This window comes from Cryptomeria japonica, chromosome 5 (genome assembly GCF_030272615.1).
Source record: "Cryptomeria japonica chromosome 5, Sugi_1.0, whole genome shotgun sequence".
Lineage (NCBI taxonomy): Eukaryota > Viridiplantae > Streptophyta > Pinopsida > Cupressales > Cupressaceae > Cryptomeria > Cryptomeria japonica.
The window spans coordinates 933,251,038-933,265,235 of NC_081409.1; the positions used below are offsets into that span (position 1 = coordinate 933,251,038).

The window sequence follows — 14,198 nt, forward strand, 5'->3', positions numbered from 1 at the left end:
AGGCATGGTCATATGGTTAAATAGATTTAACTTGAACCAAAATCCATGGCTTGCTAAATATTAAATTTTCTATCAATAACCAGGGCTAAGAAGCGCAGGCCTCAGGAGCACAATAAGAGCTCAACACAAAGGAAATCAAGCCCCAAGTGACATTAGCAAATGGACATGTGGCATAGAACGATTTTAGCGCATGTTTAACACTCTGCTATGTTACATCACTCCTAGCCCAATTTCCATCAGTTTGCCTATCCTAGACTGAATCGCAGGCGTAATCTCATCCCCTATTGCACTTCTCAGATTCTCACTTTCTAAAACCAACAATACCTAGATTTAACTATTACCTATCAAGATGGGTGCCAAATTTTTTAATTATGTGACTAGAGTTTGTATCTATAAAAACATCGTCCTAGAACATTATCATAAGAAACAATGGTGAAATAGAGCTAGCAAAAATATCAAACATTTATCCCTTTGCAATAATGAGTCAAAAAGTATCAACTGTTTTTACCACTCAGAAGATATGATAAAGCTAATCCCTCCACCCACGTATGTAAAAGATGTAATGCCAGCAAAAATATTGTCCTCGTCTTGCATTTAACTAGTACATAACAGATTGCAATTAAGCATCAAAACTGTGAACTAGAATTTTTTCAATCATACGAGATTGCCCCACAACCATTCACCATACACCTCAAGTCATATTCGGGATACGTCCATTGAAACAGGTCATTTCCTAGGACTTGCTATTTTTCTTCCCAGAGGTTGATCTGTAGGGCAACTACTACCATTGTGGCTCGAATGGGAACAAACAATCCGCATATTTGAAGCCCTAACTTTGGTTATGCATCGATGTAAAGCGCCCCCCCCCCCCAATTCACAAGATATTCCATGTCTAATAATAGTCGTTATAAAGGTATTTATTAAGTATATTCTCTTATATACTTGCAAATAGATCGAAGTCATAGACGCCTGTCGAACTTTCAGTGCCAAAATTTAGTCTCACTTGCCATACAAAAGGAAGGATAGAAAATATGATAAACATCTCAACACAATTAAGAGGTCAATGATTCAATAAGCGCTATTATGCAATGCATCCCCCGCCTGTTTTCTGTTGAAAAACGTATAAAGAAACAATAATCCGCTCCTGAAGCATATCAAATATTTTTTCCCTATACCCCATAATATGCATTACAGCAATTTTATATTAACTTTTAATTAATAAAATAATTACATTAGGAATCTCTTCATTATGCCAAGGTTTATATTCTTATCTTCATAATGATCAAGGAATATCTTCTTGAAGAAGCTCTGTTATGTTTGATGATCATCTTTGAGAAGTTTCAGTTCTGTGGCCATAGAATTATTAGTTATGTCTAATAAAGTTAGAACAAACATGATCGGCTCTATCAATATAAATAAACCTGCATGATAAAATGGATAAAGCACAAAACTCTCCACCATATATGGTTTTCAAGAAAAGAAATTGTTTAAGTAGGCCATTAAATTGTTAAATTCTACATTGTGATTGTGGTTAAGCAAAAGGGTGCAAGATAAAAAGATCAATGGAAGTTACATGGTAAAGGCAATTCAGGAATCATATCTTCATTGTGGCAGTTCCAACCATTTGATTTCTATAATACATCAAGGTCTTGTACCGTTGATTGAAGTGTTCAAACGTAAATACACTCGGAGGTTTAGAAATATTTCAACATGGTAATAGTTGATGACTGTAAGCTATGAAGATACAACACAGGAAAAACGAATTTAGAATTATAAAGACAGCACAGAGATTAAATTGAATTGCAACTAAAATATTTAAAAGTTTAAAAAGTAAATGCCACAACAACACATAAAGCATAACGAGAGCTGTATGCTTTGTCTGATAGCATTCATGTACTCTTTCTTTGCTGCTGTAAGTTATGATTATAACCAGTGGAACATACATAAACACAGTGACAATTCGAAACTTGAATACAATCATTGAGCGTAATCTCTGCATGAATATTCCTGAGTATATATTTAAATCTTTCAATTTCGGAAGCATTGTTACAGGGAAATATAGTTAGTTGGAAAACACTTTAGCATGGCAATTTGTATCACAGATGGTTTCAGCCGACAGAAAACAATAGCACATAGTTTTTATTTAATGAATACCTGTTTTAGTATTTTATTTTACAGTAAACATGAGGAAAAGATCAATATTAATATGTATATATTGTTAAATTTGAACCAGAATAAATAGATAGCAGAAAACTAAACTTATGAACAACACAAACACAAGAACTTATCCTGGCAAAACCCTCCAACTGAGGGTGAAAAACCCAGCCCACTCAAAAATGAACTTTATTATATCTCTGAAAATGAATACAACTGTTGATAGTTTCAGATTACTATCAATCACAATAAGATAAATTTGATTCTTCACAAATCAATCATGACAATGAAGTCAAATGCTACATCTCATATACATTCTATAAACCTTCATAAGTCTGAAAATTCTGAACACGGAAAACATATAATATTAATGAACGAACAGACTACATACACAATGTTCTCAACTTGCTACAAGACAAACGAGAGAAGCCAGCAACATATAACTATCCATCTGCCAAAGAAGAAGAAGCACGAAAATGGAAGAGCGATGAATATAAAGAATCGGAATCGCAAGTGAAGAGACTCCATGAAGGAAGAGGAAAAGACACCAACAGCCACATCTTCACCGACAGCCACATAGACATGAAAAGTCACCGACAGCCACATGAAAAGAAAACGGAAGCTAATCAACCGATGCAAGGTAGATAAAGGTAACTGAATCCACTAGATAAATAGGGAACGTTGCATCTTTGATCTCTAACGCAGATATACCTTCAACATATATCCCAAAGATCTCCAAATGAGCCAATAACATGATGTCAATTTTATATGAAAACATGGCACATATTGTTTATAAACCAACAATTTGGAGAATTCTTTTTTCAATTGTACAAAATAGCCAACATATATACCCTAGTAGGTCAAACTTTGATATAGGAAGCCAAAATTTGAACTTCTTCAACAGTATCAAAAGCTCCAATAACACTCTGTTTTCTTACATTCAATAAGTGCAAAGTGAATAGAAAGCATAAACTCAACAAGTTAGTCAAGTGTGTGAACCCAGGTGTAAGTGGACTGGTCACTGACCTATGCCCAAAAGAAAATCGTAAAGTGGCATAAGGTATAATATAGCAATGTTGGTGCAACCGTGAACAGAACTAATAAAATTATTAGATTTTTATAGTCTAGGAAGACTGACAAAGGATTAAGTTAAAAAATTTACTCTTTAAGTACATGGACTGTCTCAAAGACAATTATAGTAAGCAATCCACCAGATAGTAGTCAGTGTAGGTCTTGCCTAAGAAGAATGTTTAATTCCCAAAGTAATGGCCCACACCCCACCTTCATAATGACGACTCTGGATTGTAGCTTTGTTTCATGCTAACAAAACCTAAACAGATGAAGACCTTGTCATTTTCAAAATATTGTTATGAAGGTTTAACATGCTCAGTATGTGAAGCGGACTCATCCTTCTCTGCAATAATAACATTTTGTGTTCCATCATCATCTTTTGACAAAACCACTTGCTCTTCAAACCTAGCTTTACAATCATCCACAATGGCATCAACCTTGTTGCCAACCTCTGCATTAGTCTGTGCTGAAATGCATTGTTCCAAATCTGAAACCTCTACCTGTTTGTGGGGATCTTCAACCTTGTTGCCAAAACCTTGTTCCATATTATCCGAAACCTCTACCTGTGTATTAAGATCTTCAAGTGACAAATCCACAACTAACTTTGAAAGAGGATTCTGCAACTTCACGGGTCCAATAACATCTTTGCTGATATCATTTGGAGGAGGTATTGATGATTCCACCATTTCTTTCTCTTTTTCAATTCGTTCAACATCTTCATCCTTTATAAGTGCATTCTGACTGTCTGAATGAGCTACCAGGTCAGTATTATGTTGATTTGTTTCAACATTCTCATCCAACAAAACATCATTCTGAACTTCTGGCTGAGCTACCAGGCCAGTAATGTGTCGGTTTGCTTGTTCAACATTCTCATCCATTGGAACATCATGCTGACCATCTGACTGAATTACCATGTTTGTATTCTGTTGGCTTGATTGTTAAACATTGTCATATGTGAAAACAGTATTCGAACTCTCTGTCTGAGCTACCATATCAGTACTATGTTGATTTTCATGTTGAGCATCCACATCATCTGCAACAGAAATCTGACCATCCAATGTGACCATCAGGTCACTCTGATGCTGAACAACTTGTTCAATATGTTCACTACATAAAACAGGAGTCTGCTCATCTGAATCAACCACCTACTTGGCCTTATCATGTGGGACTTGATCAATGTTTTCATCCTCTAAAATAGAGTAAAGCCCATCCAACTTTAGTGCATAATCAGTCCTCATATTGGTAGCCTTTTCAGAAAATTCTGCATTATCTTTGTTTTGACCAGAAGTGCTAACCTTCTCAATACCATCCTGGACAAGTGACAAAGAATGATGATCATCAAGAGCCTCACTACTCTCTGACATAGCAATATCATTGCCTTCAGATGAAACTACCCAGGCTTCTGTGACAACCTTCTCAGTTTCTAATCCCCCCATATCAACCTGGCATGAAGCCAACTGTGCTGACTCAGGATTGCTGCCACCCACAACCTTCTCAGTTTCTAATCCACCCATATCAACCTGGTGAGGGACCCACTGTGCCAGATCGGAGTTACTGTCATTCACAACGTTCTCAGTTTCTAATCTACCTATATCAACCTGGCGAGAAGCCAATTGTGCCAGCTCAGGGTTGCTGCCATCCCCTTTGCTAGTATCATTTTGTTCAGCTGTCCTTTTATTGTGTTCCTGTATAGATTTCTGCATGTTATCCTGTTCCACAAGCAGATTTTCATATCGAATCTGTAGTTTTCTTTCAAGGTCTTTTTGCTGACTGACTGCTTCTCGTAAACTTTCATTTCTGTTAGAAGCTGCCAATTCCTCTTGCTTGTGTAATGCCCGGAAACATTCCAGTTCAGTCCCAGAAGTATCTGCCTGTTTGAAGGCTGCCTCTATTTGTGTCCACAATTTACCAGCCCTCACCTGCCCACACAAACAACAAAAGGTAAAAACAATAGTATTGCCAAATAATGTATCACTAAAATTAGGTTGAAAGTAATGTTAATTTCATGTACAAAAAGGCTAAGCTGAAAAAGTTCTAGCCTCCAACACTATTGCATCCTTTACAAGGAATGCATACTAAACTGCCCAAGATGAGCCTAATATTATAAACCACGATGGAGCAGAAAAATATCCTACTCTCAAGTCTCATATGCTAAAACGATTTTTAAGTGTCTCAGTTCTTTTGAGATATGAAAGAAAGTATAAATGGCATTTGTATGTTACGGTTTTCTCTTCCACTTACTATGTCATCCATCTATAATTATAATAATTCCATCCCAAGGAAACATGTTTTTCTTGAAAACTCGAGCTAAGTACACAACTAAACCTTATGCTTCTCAAATGCATGGTGCTAAAGACATAACCTTTCTACAGAAATTCTACAGAAAGCCTCAAGGTCACAATCTATGATAGGTATTCAGCAAGGTTTTGAAAGAAAGAAAGAAAGAAATAATATTGATGTCCACAGATGACCAAAATTAGGCCAATGGGACTAGAGGTGACAACAATTAACAATAGAAAATTCTAGGAAGAAACACAAACAGATACACAAATATTTGTCTCGGCAAAAGATCATGTATACTTGATAGCCTTGAGTCAACATTTTCAACTTCGTCTCAAGACGAACAGCTTTTCTTGTCCCACTTTCCATATGATTCCGCACATTTTCAAATTCATGTTGTAGTGCTGTAAGTTTATCTGTAACACTGGCCACACTTGCAAGACCATAGCTGTTACGACCAGGGAAGAACATCATATCTTCCAGACAAGCATCATGGGCTTCAGCAAAATCATCCACTGAAGCTTCTCCATGCCCCATTCCCACTCTTAAGATTGAGACTTCATCTTCAATTAACTGGGCTACCTGGATGTAAAACAATAAAACCAAGCAGTTATGTCAGCATAAATTAAAAAAATCAATTACATGACAAAGCTGATAAACTTAAAAAAAATCAAGATTCACAATTCACACAAAATATTTGGATCGAAATTTACTAAGGTTTACAGGTGACTGACGAAATTCACAACAGCTGTAACATTGTTCTCATTATGCATTAATTTCTGCATTAAAACAAGCTAGAAAAAACAAATACTGCCAAAGCAAATTAACAGAAGGATTAGAATATAGCTTTCTATGACAATCCACAAAAGAATCATTTACTGGCAGATATTAGTAGATCACATGCATTAACAAAGTTAAAACTGTTGAAGGCAACCAAATCTGGAAGGTATACCTCTATTAGTTCTCCCTCATCAAAATCATCTATTTGAGGAATAGGAACTTGTGGCCTTCCAATTGAAGTATTCTTGCTGCCTTTCTTTTTCTCCTTTGTAAGGTCATCTTCAAATGGATACTTCGCAATGTCATGCTCCAGTAAAGACATTAGTTCTTTTCTGATCAATTCATCAGCTTGCTCCATTAAGTTTGCTGGTGCAAGAGAACCATTATCATCATCTATTCTTTTCAAAGAATTCCTAATTAAATCCACAGCAGCAACAGGAGGTCTTGGAAGGCCTCTCTGCAAAACCTTTGATCTTTTTCTAAGCAATGCTACCTGTCTTGCAGCTGCTTCTGCTTTCTCTCTAGCTAATTTATCAGACATGTCTTCTTCCATTTGTTCTGCCACTTCAACATCATCTGTTGGAGGGTCAGGGGCAACTATCTGATATTCATTCTGCGGTGCAGGAAGTTCACTTAAACCAGCTCGCAAGTTCCTTCTTATCTCTGCTTGCCTTCGACTTTCAGCCTTGGAGCTGTCAGGAGTTTCCATACCTTCATTTATATGAAGCTCATCTCTAATAGGAGTCCCTTTAGGAGTCATGCCAAATGTAGATATCTCTCTTGATGGAGTCATTCCAATTCGAGGAGTTAAACCAATTGCTCCAGGAGTGTGCAAAGGTGTTGCAATAGGATTCGGAGTCTGAACCTCCTTTTTCTTGGGAGTGACTCCCGAGAAATCTGAAGGATGCAACTCTGGATTTTCTCCCCCAAAAAGTGGAGTTTGTGCCTCTCTTAAACGTGCTTGATTTTCAGCCTCCATCATAATGGCATCTCCTTTCCCACCTGGAGTTCTTTGTGGCGTTCTTAAAGGTGTCATGCCCAGCCGTGGAGTCTGACTATAGTTTGCAAGGAGGTCACGGGCAGCACCACTACCGCCTGCAAGTTCATCTTCCCCCAAAACAAGGTCACTTGCATAACCCATTTTTGCTATTTCTTCAAGCTCTCGATCTGAAATTTGTGGAGCTGGAAGCATGAGTTTTGATCTCTTCCTAACTGCTTCTGGATCATTGAGCTTGTTAACCTGCATTACAGCTGAGGGTGTATCATGCCTCTGTACAATTTTATTGCGTGCAATATCTTGTTTCCTTAACTGAGCTTCTATATCAACCCGTCTCTTTCCTTCTAGCTCTTCTATTGTAGTTGGAAACTGAGGCTGCTCGACCTGTCTTTCCTCATCAACAACATCAAAAAATCCCGGAGGAGGCTTCTTCTCAAATGGAATCTCTGCATTATAATCAATTCCTTTTCTCTTTCTTTTCCTCTGCTTGCCTTCAATGCCTGCTGCCTTCAATTCCCTCCGTTTCTGAAGAGAGGCAAGCCTTCTTGCCTCCTCAAGTTGCTTTTCTCGTGCTTTTCTCTTTGCTTTTTTACCTCGAGTGTTGGCTAAGCGAGCTCGTGCTTCAGATAACATCTCTTTTTCATCTTCATCCATATCAACTGGATCAGGCCTTGCAGGTTTGGATTCTGGATTAGGATCTATTTCACCAGGCCTTAGCTTCCGAGGATCATCAGCAGGTTCATAGTTTTCATCCTTCACACAGGCCGCATCCAAAAGTTTCTCATAACGTTCCAGGCACTGAGATGGAGTTCGCCCAACAATTGGTGCAATTGTCCTCCACTGTGTTGGCATAAGTTTTGCAAGGTGAAGTAGCTTCTCATCCTCTTCTCTTGTCCATTCTGTCTGCAATCAAACAGACAAAAATCTTCAAAATGAATAATTGATATTTCTAGCTTACCTTCTATAAGATCTTTGATACTTACTTTAAAAATAAAGATCACATAGTTCATCTTTATTTTACAGTAGCATGTTTACAAAACATAAATATGATGGCAGAATACAAATAGCTTAATTCGGGGAGGAAAATCTGCACCAAATTTGATTTTTTGCAAAATCCTCTTTAGATGTTTTAAGCCTATAAATAAAGGTTCCCTACAAAAACTTCAAGAAACAAGCATGTGCCATAGATTGAAATCTTCAAGTAAACTAACTCTGTATCTTAAACACACATACACATTAAATGCCAAGAGACATAAACCTTGAAGGAACAAAAAGATTCATATTCAATTTCATTATGTTACTAAAATATCCCTGTCCTTGCAAAGAGTTTTCAGCCCAAGGCCCATGCTCCCATATAAGGTAACAAGATGATTCTATGGGTTTGATATAAAAACCTTCCAACAAAAAGAACAACATTTAAACAACCAAATAGGCTACACATTAAAATTACCAGATTGTGCAATTTCTTTTGTATATCCTCAATTGAATATCCCATTTGTAACTGGCTATGGGAACATTATACTTCAGATTATTTTATCAAGAAGCATTATCTATTAATCTACATTAAAAATACAATTGCAAATTATAAAAAGAAAAGGCAGATGGCATCACAACCACAAACAAGACTACTTTTGCACAAGGTATTGAGATTCAAATATTGTCAGAAGAATTTATCATTGATGTCAAACAAAGAAAAAGATAGATGTAGAAATACAAAAGATTTACATAGTCCTCCCATTCACTGATTAAGACATACATAATAGTTTAACTATTTACAATCTGTATAGTAAGTATGGCATCTTCGTTTTCTGAGTTGGTATGTTCTGGAGATAGAAAAAAAAACCTGTTGGAAATGCATGGTATGCAGACACAACCTTGGCACTTGACGGATGTAATTCTTTAGACTTATGTTAATGGTGTTTTGTATAATATGTTTGGTCGGCATGATATGCAAGTTCTGAAGACGAAAAGTTCTACAATATGTGCACACAGAGTAACATTCAATATTGTCTTCCTCTAGTTTTGTCTACATGTAGCAAACAATTCTTTGTTTACATTGATTGGATATTTCAAACAAGAGACGAGCATAATTAAGAATATTTCAAAGGTTATTTGTAAAACATATAACTTAACCTTTGTTCTTTTTTAGTGTTTACATATACTTTGGCATTTGTATCTTGGTGATTACAAACTGATGATTATCATAGCCTTTGAAGATCGGTGGTGATTAGTAAGGACAGTTTGTAACTTCTTCAAACTAATTTGTAAACTGTATGGATGTTATACAAGTCAGTCAAAGATAGGTGTTGGAATTGCTTATCTATAGTTGTCATTGATGTCAAATCCGATGGTCCGGATTGCTCCGGATATGGTAAAGAACAGTATGCATGATGTATTGAAGTGGAAGTTAGGTATGTATGTTGTGTTGCAGACAGTGGAAGATAGGTATGTCATAGATGACAGACTCCTATTGCTATTGATGTTGCTATTGATGTATTGTTCTGGAATTATGTATTGACAGTATGAGAATATGTGTATCAGGATGTGTGAGTTGTGGTGTTGGTCATAGCATTTGACTCTTTGCGCCTGAAGTCGTTCTCCAGATGTTTGTTCGAGTATTCAATGATGAGCAGATTCCTGTGCTCCGATTCCCTCGGGTTCTTTTGATTTCTGGTGATACTCATTTGATGATCCGTCAGTCACATCTTGAATCTTACAATGTTGACTTGGGTCGTGATTATTGCCTCCAGTTCTTAACTATGGTCTATCTTGGTTCATTTCTCTCCGGATGTTCTACTTTGTGCTCCGGTGATTGCCGCATTTAGTTAGCGTGTTGTTTTTGGCTTTTCGAGGATATGTTTTTGAAGTCGGCCTAATGTATATTTCTAATTAACACACATATATATGTAGGTTCTCTTGATTGTAATCATCATCGAAGTAGCAAGTGAATGAGAGAGTATAAAAAGGATATATTGCGAAGGAGAAGGATAGCATGAGAGAAGGATAAAGTTGTAAGCATCCGAGTTGATTCAATGTGGGCAGATTGGTGCGGTCAAATAGTGAAGCGGTTTGCAGAGGTTCTTAACCGAATTTGTTGAAAGTAGTCAGTGTATTGTCAGAACTTTAACTGGAACTGATTCCACACATGTAGATGCAATTTTCTCAGTTCACTTCTTTTTGGCAGTGAGCCTTTCCGATAATAAGTCGTTGTATCTAAGTTGTAAGCTCTTCGAGTAGTGAGCCCTCCGGCAGTGAGCCAATCTTGTGATTCCATATAACTAGTTATATTTTCTTGAGAGTTAACCCTCTCCGTGGTTTTTCTCATTTGGGTTTTCCATGTATAAAAATCTGGTGTATCTTGTGTGGCTATGTTATGTTCTACCTTTCATTTCAAGATTAACATGAGATTAAGTTAAGTTTCAAAACATCGGGATATTATGAGTTTCAGTTTTATAAATTAGAGGAATACTGAATCGCCACCCCCCCCCACCTCTCAGTATTTCGGTTTGTTCAATAGTTGGTATCAGAACCTAGTCCCTTGCTGCTTATCTTAATCGCTTGAGGGAGATCTTGATTTGAACACATGGCTCCTATGGAAATAGATGGAGAATATAAGTTGGATGAAGAATTGTAGATAGCCCTTGAAGATCTTAAAAGCATGGAATCTGAAAATGAAGAATGTATGAAGAAACTGGGAGAACAAATACAGAAGTTCAAAGCAAGACATCGAGAGGTTAACAAGGAATTGAAGCAAGCGAATGAGACTATTGTGAACTTAAAATTGCAGATAGAAGAGAGCAGGAAAGTGGAAGAAAGCTTGAAGAGCGCAATTAATCTAAAGGTTGAAGAAACTGGAAAGTTAGAACAAGAATTACAGAAGGTGAAATAAGAAGCAAGAGTTAGTGAAAGCAATGTGTTATTAGATCAACGGTTGCCAATGCAAAAATCTCACAAGGACAAGGAAGGATTAGGATTTACCGGTGATTGTTTGAAAAACAAAGGTAAATGGAAAGAAAAGATGGAGACTGAAAAGAAGATTGAAGCTAGAAAAAAAAAGTCCAGAATTCCGGACCTGCTGCAAACAGACCTCCAGTTCAGCAACCTAATGCTCAAAGGTATTCATCATTTTAATGGCTATTGTTTTCAATGCAATTATTTTGGACACAAAGCTATAGAATGCAGAAGAAATGTAAATCAAAATATTCAATGTTTTGGATGTGGAAATTTTGAACATAAGGCTAATAACTGCAATAATCAAGTTATGAGCAGAAGCTATAGACCGTTTGTGAATGGAACGAATGGATTTCATGTGAATATGCCCTTTCAAGTTTATTGTCGCATATGCTATAAATTTGGTCATAAAGCTAATCAGTGCAGATCTAGAATGAATTCAGAAAATTCGGGACAGAGGAATGTAAAGTGCTACAGTTGCAACAAGTATGGACACTTTGCGAACAAATGCAAGAATGTGAATGCTCCGGTGAAATCAAATGAAGTTAAGAAGAAGAATGCCATGGTCTGGAAAAGGAAAGAATCAACTGAATCTGCTGCACCTGAATCCAGTATTGGTGCTTCTTCCTCCGGAAATTGATCCAGTAGTTTCAGCTTAGGGGGAGTTTTCATAGACAAATCTATCAATACCCCCTTGAGTGAAAAAGATGCATTATGATTATAGTGTTGGTGTTGTTGTGTGCTCCAGTGGATTGCGTATGTTGTATTGCAAAAATCAAATGACGTCACTTTGATAAGATAGCTTTTGGTGGCGAAATCCTAGGCACACCGAACAAGTTAAATATCTAATTTTTGGGTCAATTTGTGCATTATGCGTTGAAGAGTTTAAGAAGCAGAGCATCTGAAAAGCAGGAGATTAAGAGCTCAATTCGCACATAAGGTATTTTTCATATCTTTTCCTATGGATTCTAAGAAGTCGACTGTTCGAAAAAATGAGGATATTCGTCTCGATGAATATAATCATGAGAAAATTAGGAAATTGGGAAATTATTTGTCGAGTGAAGGTATGCAAGAAATCAGAAATTTAGAACATAAAGGTTTAAACTTATGAAACGAATTCCCATAGTTTGAAAATGAAGACATAATAAAGTTTCTCTTGAATTGCATTGAGGATGATCATATGATTTTAGACAAACCCTATCAGATTTCAAAATAAGCTATTTTTGTTATTTCCGGTTTATGTGATAATGGACCCCTTTTGGTGAAGAAATCAATCAAGAACAAAGAAGTTGAAACCCTAACTGGCGTCACGGGTGATCAACGGGCACTAATAATTGACACCATCATTGATACTATCATAAGGTATGTGGCATATGGAATCTCTTATAAAATCTATTTCAAAACAGAGAAGGTTCTTGTGATAACCCCTACGGTATCAAGTGATGTAAATTCATTAAATAATATTAATATACTAAAGAGGAAATAAATCATTAAATATTGATTAACTAAATAAGGTTAATATAAATAAATGATTAAAATGTTAATGTATTTAATATATAAAATAATAAAGAAAAATATTATTAAAAAAATGATTAAAATGTTAATGTATTTAGTATATAAAATAATAAAGAAAAAGTATTATTAAGTAAATGATTAAAATGTCAATGTATTTAATATATAAAATAATAAGGAAAGTATTATTAAATTAAAATATTAATACAAAGTGATATAAACTAAAACTACGAACTAAGCATAAACGACTTCCCTCCCCCCCGCACGAAGTGGTGCGACAGTAGTCGCAGCCTAGGCTGCGACCACCGTCACATCCCTTCGCGCGGAAGGGACCTGTAAAGGGATGCAACCCTTCCCCTCCACGGGGTATAAGGGAAGAACCTCAGCGCAAGGAATGGGGGAAAAAAGAAGAAAGGGAGACGGGAGGATAGCAAGCGGACTACGGTCTAGGAGCTTCAACAAAAGACTGCAGACTACGACAGGTAAGTGATGTCTGCGGTTCACAGAGGATATATATGTGTGTGGACGTGTGTGCCACACACACACATATATAGTAATGAATATTTTAATACATGTTAATGAATAGTTCTAGATATATGTTAATGAATATTTGTGAATATATGTTAATGAATAGTCATAAAAATATGTTAATGAATATTTGTGAATATATGGTAATGAATAGTTCTGAATATATGTTAATGAATATTTTTTATATGTTAATGAATTTTCCTAAGAACATGTTAATGAATATTTTCTGAATATATGTTACCGAATACATGTTAATATAGGAATATGTAAATGTAGATTATGGAATGAAAATGATAATGAATTGTAGAATGTAATATGAATGATGTGGCTATATGATGGAGGCTATTGGGAAGAAATTCCCTTAGTCTAATGCAAGGGTTGTGATAATCCCTAGTAGGCAGTATATACTGAGTATCTATATGCATATATGTTATGGCTTGGTTGACAAAGTTCATCCAAGAAGAGACGGATCTGGCCAGTCCTCTTTGGTAGACTTGGATGATGAGATGCATCATCCAAGGCAAGGAATTGATCATATATGATGGTCTTCCTTGATATGGCTTGGGTGTAAGAAATTAAATCCAAGACAGGAATCGAATTAACCTTCGATTTCCTAGTATGGCTTGAGTGTAAGAAACTACATCCAAGACAGGAATCGAATTAACCTTCGATTCCCTGATATGGCTTGGAACCAAGATGGGTTCCAAGAAGGCGAGTTTCACAGCCGCCTAAGGACATGTCTCAATACTGCACTCGTATCCTTTTTATTAAATAAGAATTGAGATTAGTGTTAATTAAGTAATTGAAGTTTAATTGCAAATTAGATTAGTTATATACATATAGTTATATATATATATATATATATATATATATATATATATATATATTTGTTGTATTCTAACAATCTGTTTTGCAGGGCAATGAT

At 36.2% G+C, this 14,198-nt stretch overlaps 1 protein-coding gene across 1 annotated transcript in view; it reads right to left on the reverse strand.

The window, feature by feature from the left end:
* Positions 1-2,940: 2,940 nt before the first annotated feature.
* LOC131035745 (cell division cycle 5-like protein) overlaps positions 2,941-14,198 on the reverse strand; it is a 51,940-nt gene continuing 40,682 nt past the window's right edge. The window contains exons 2-4 of the mRNA XM_057967484.2: positions 6,458-8,185; positions 5,806-6,087; positions 2,941-5,144 (exon numbers count right to left, since the gene is read on the reverse strand). Coding sequence (XP_057823467.2) covers positions 4,371-5,144; positions 5,806-6,087; positions 6,458-8,185 — 2,784 coding nt within the window. The 3' untranslated portion in view covers positions 2,941-4,370. The remainder of the gene's footprint in view (positions 5,145-5,805; positions 6,088-6,457; positions 8,186-14,198) is intronic.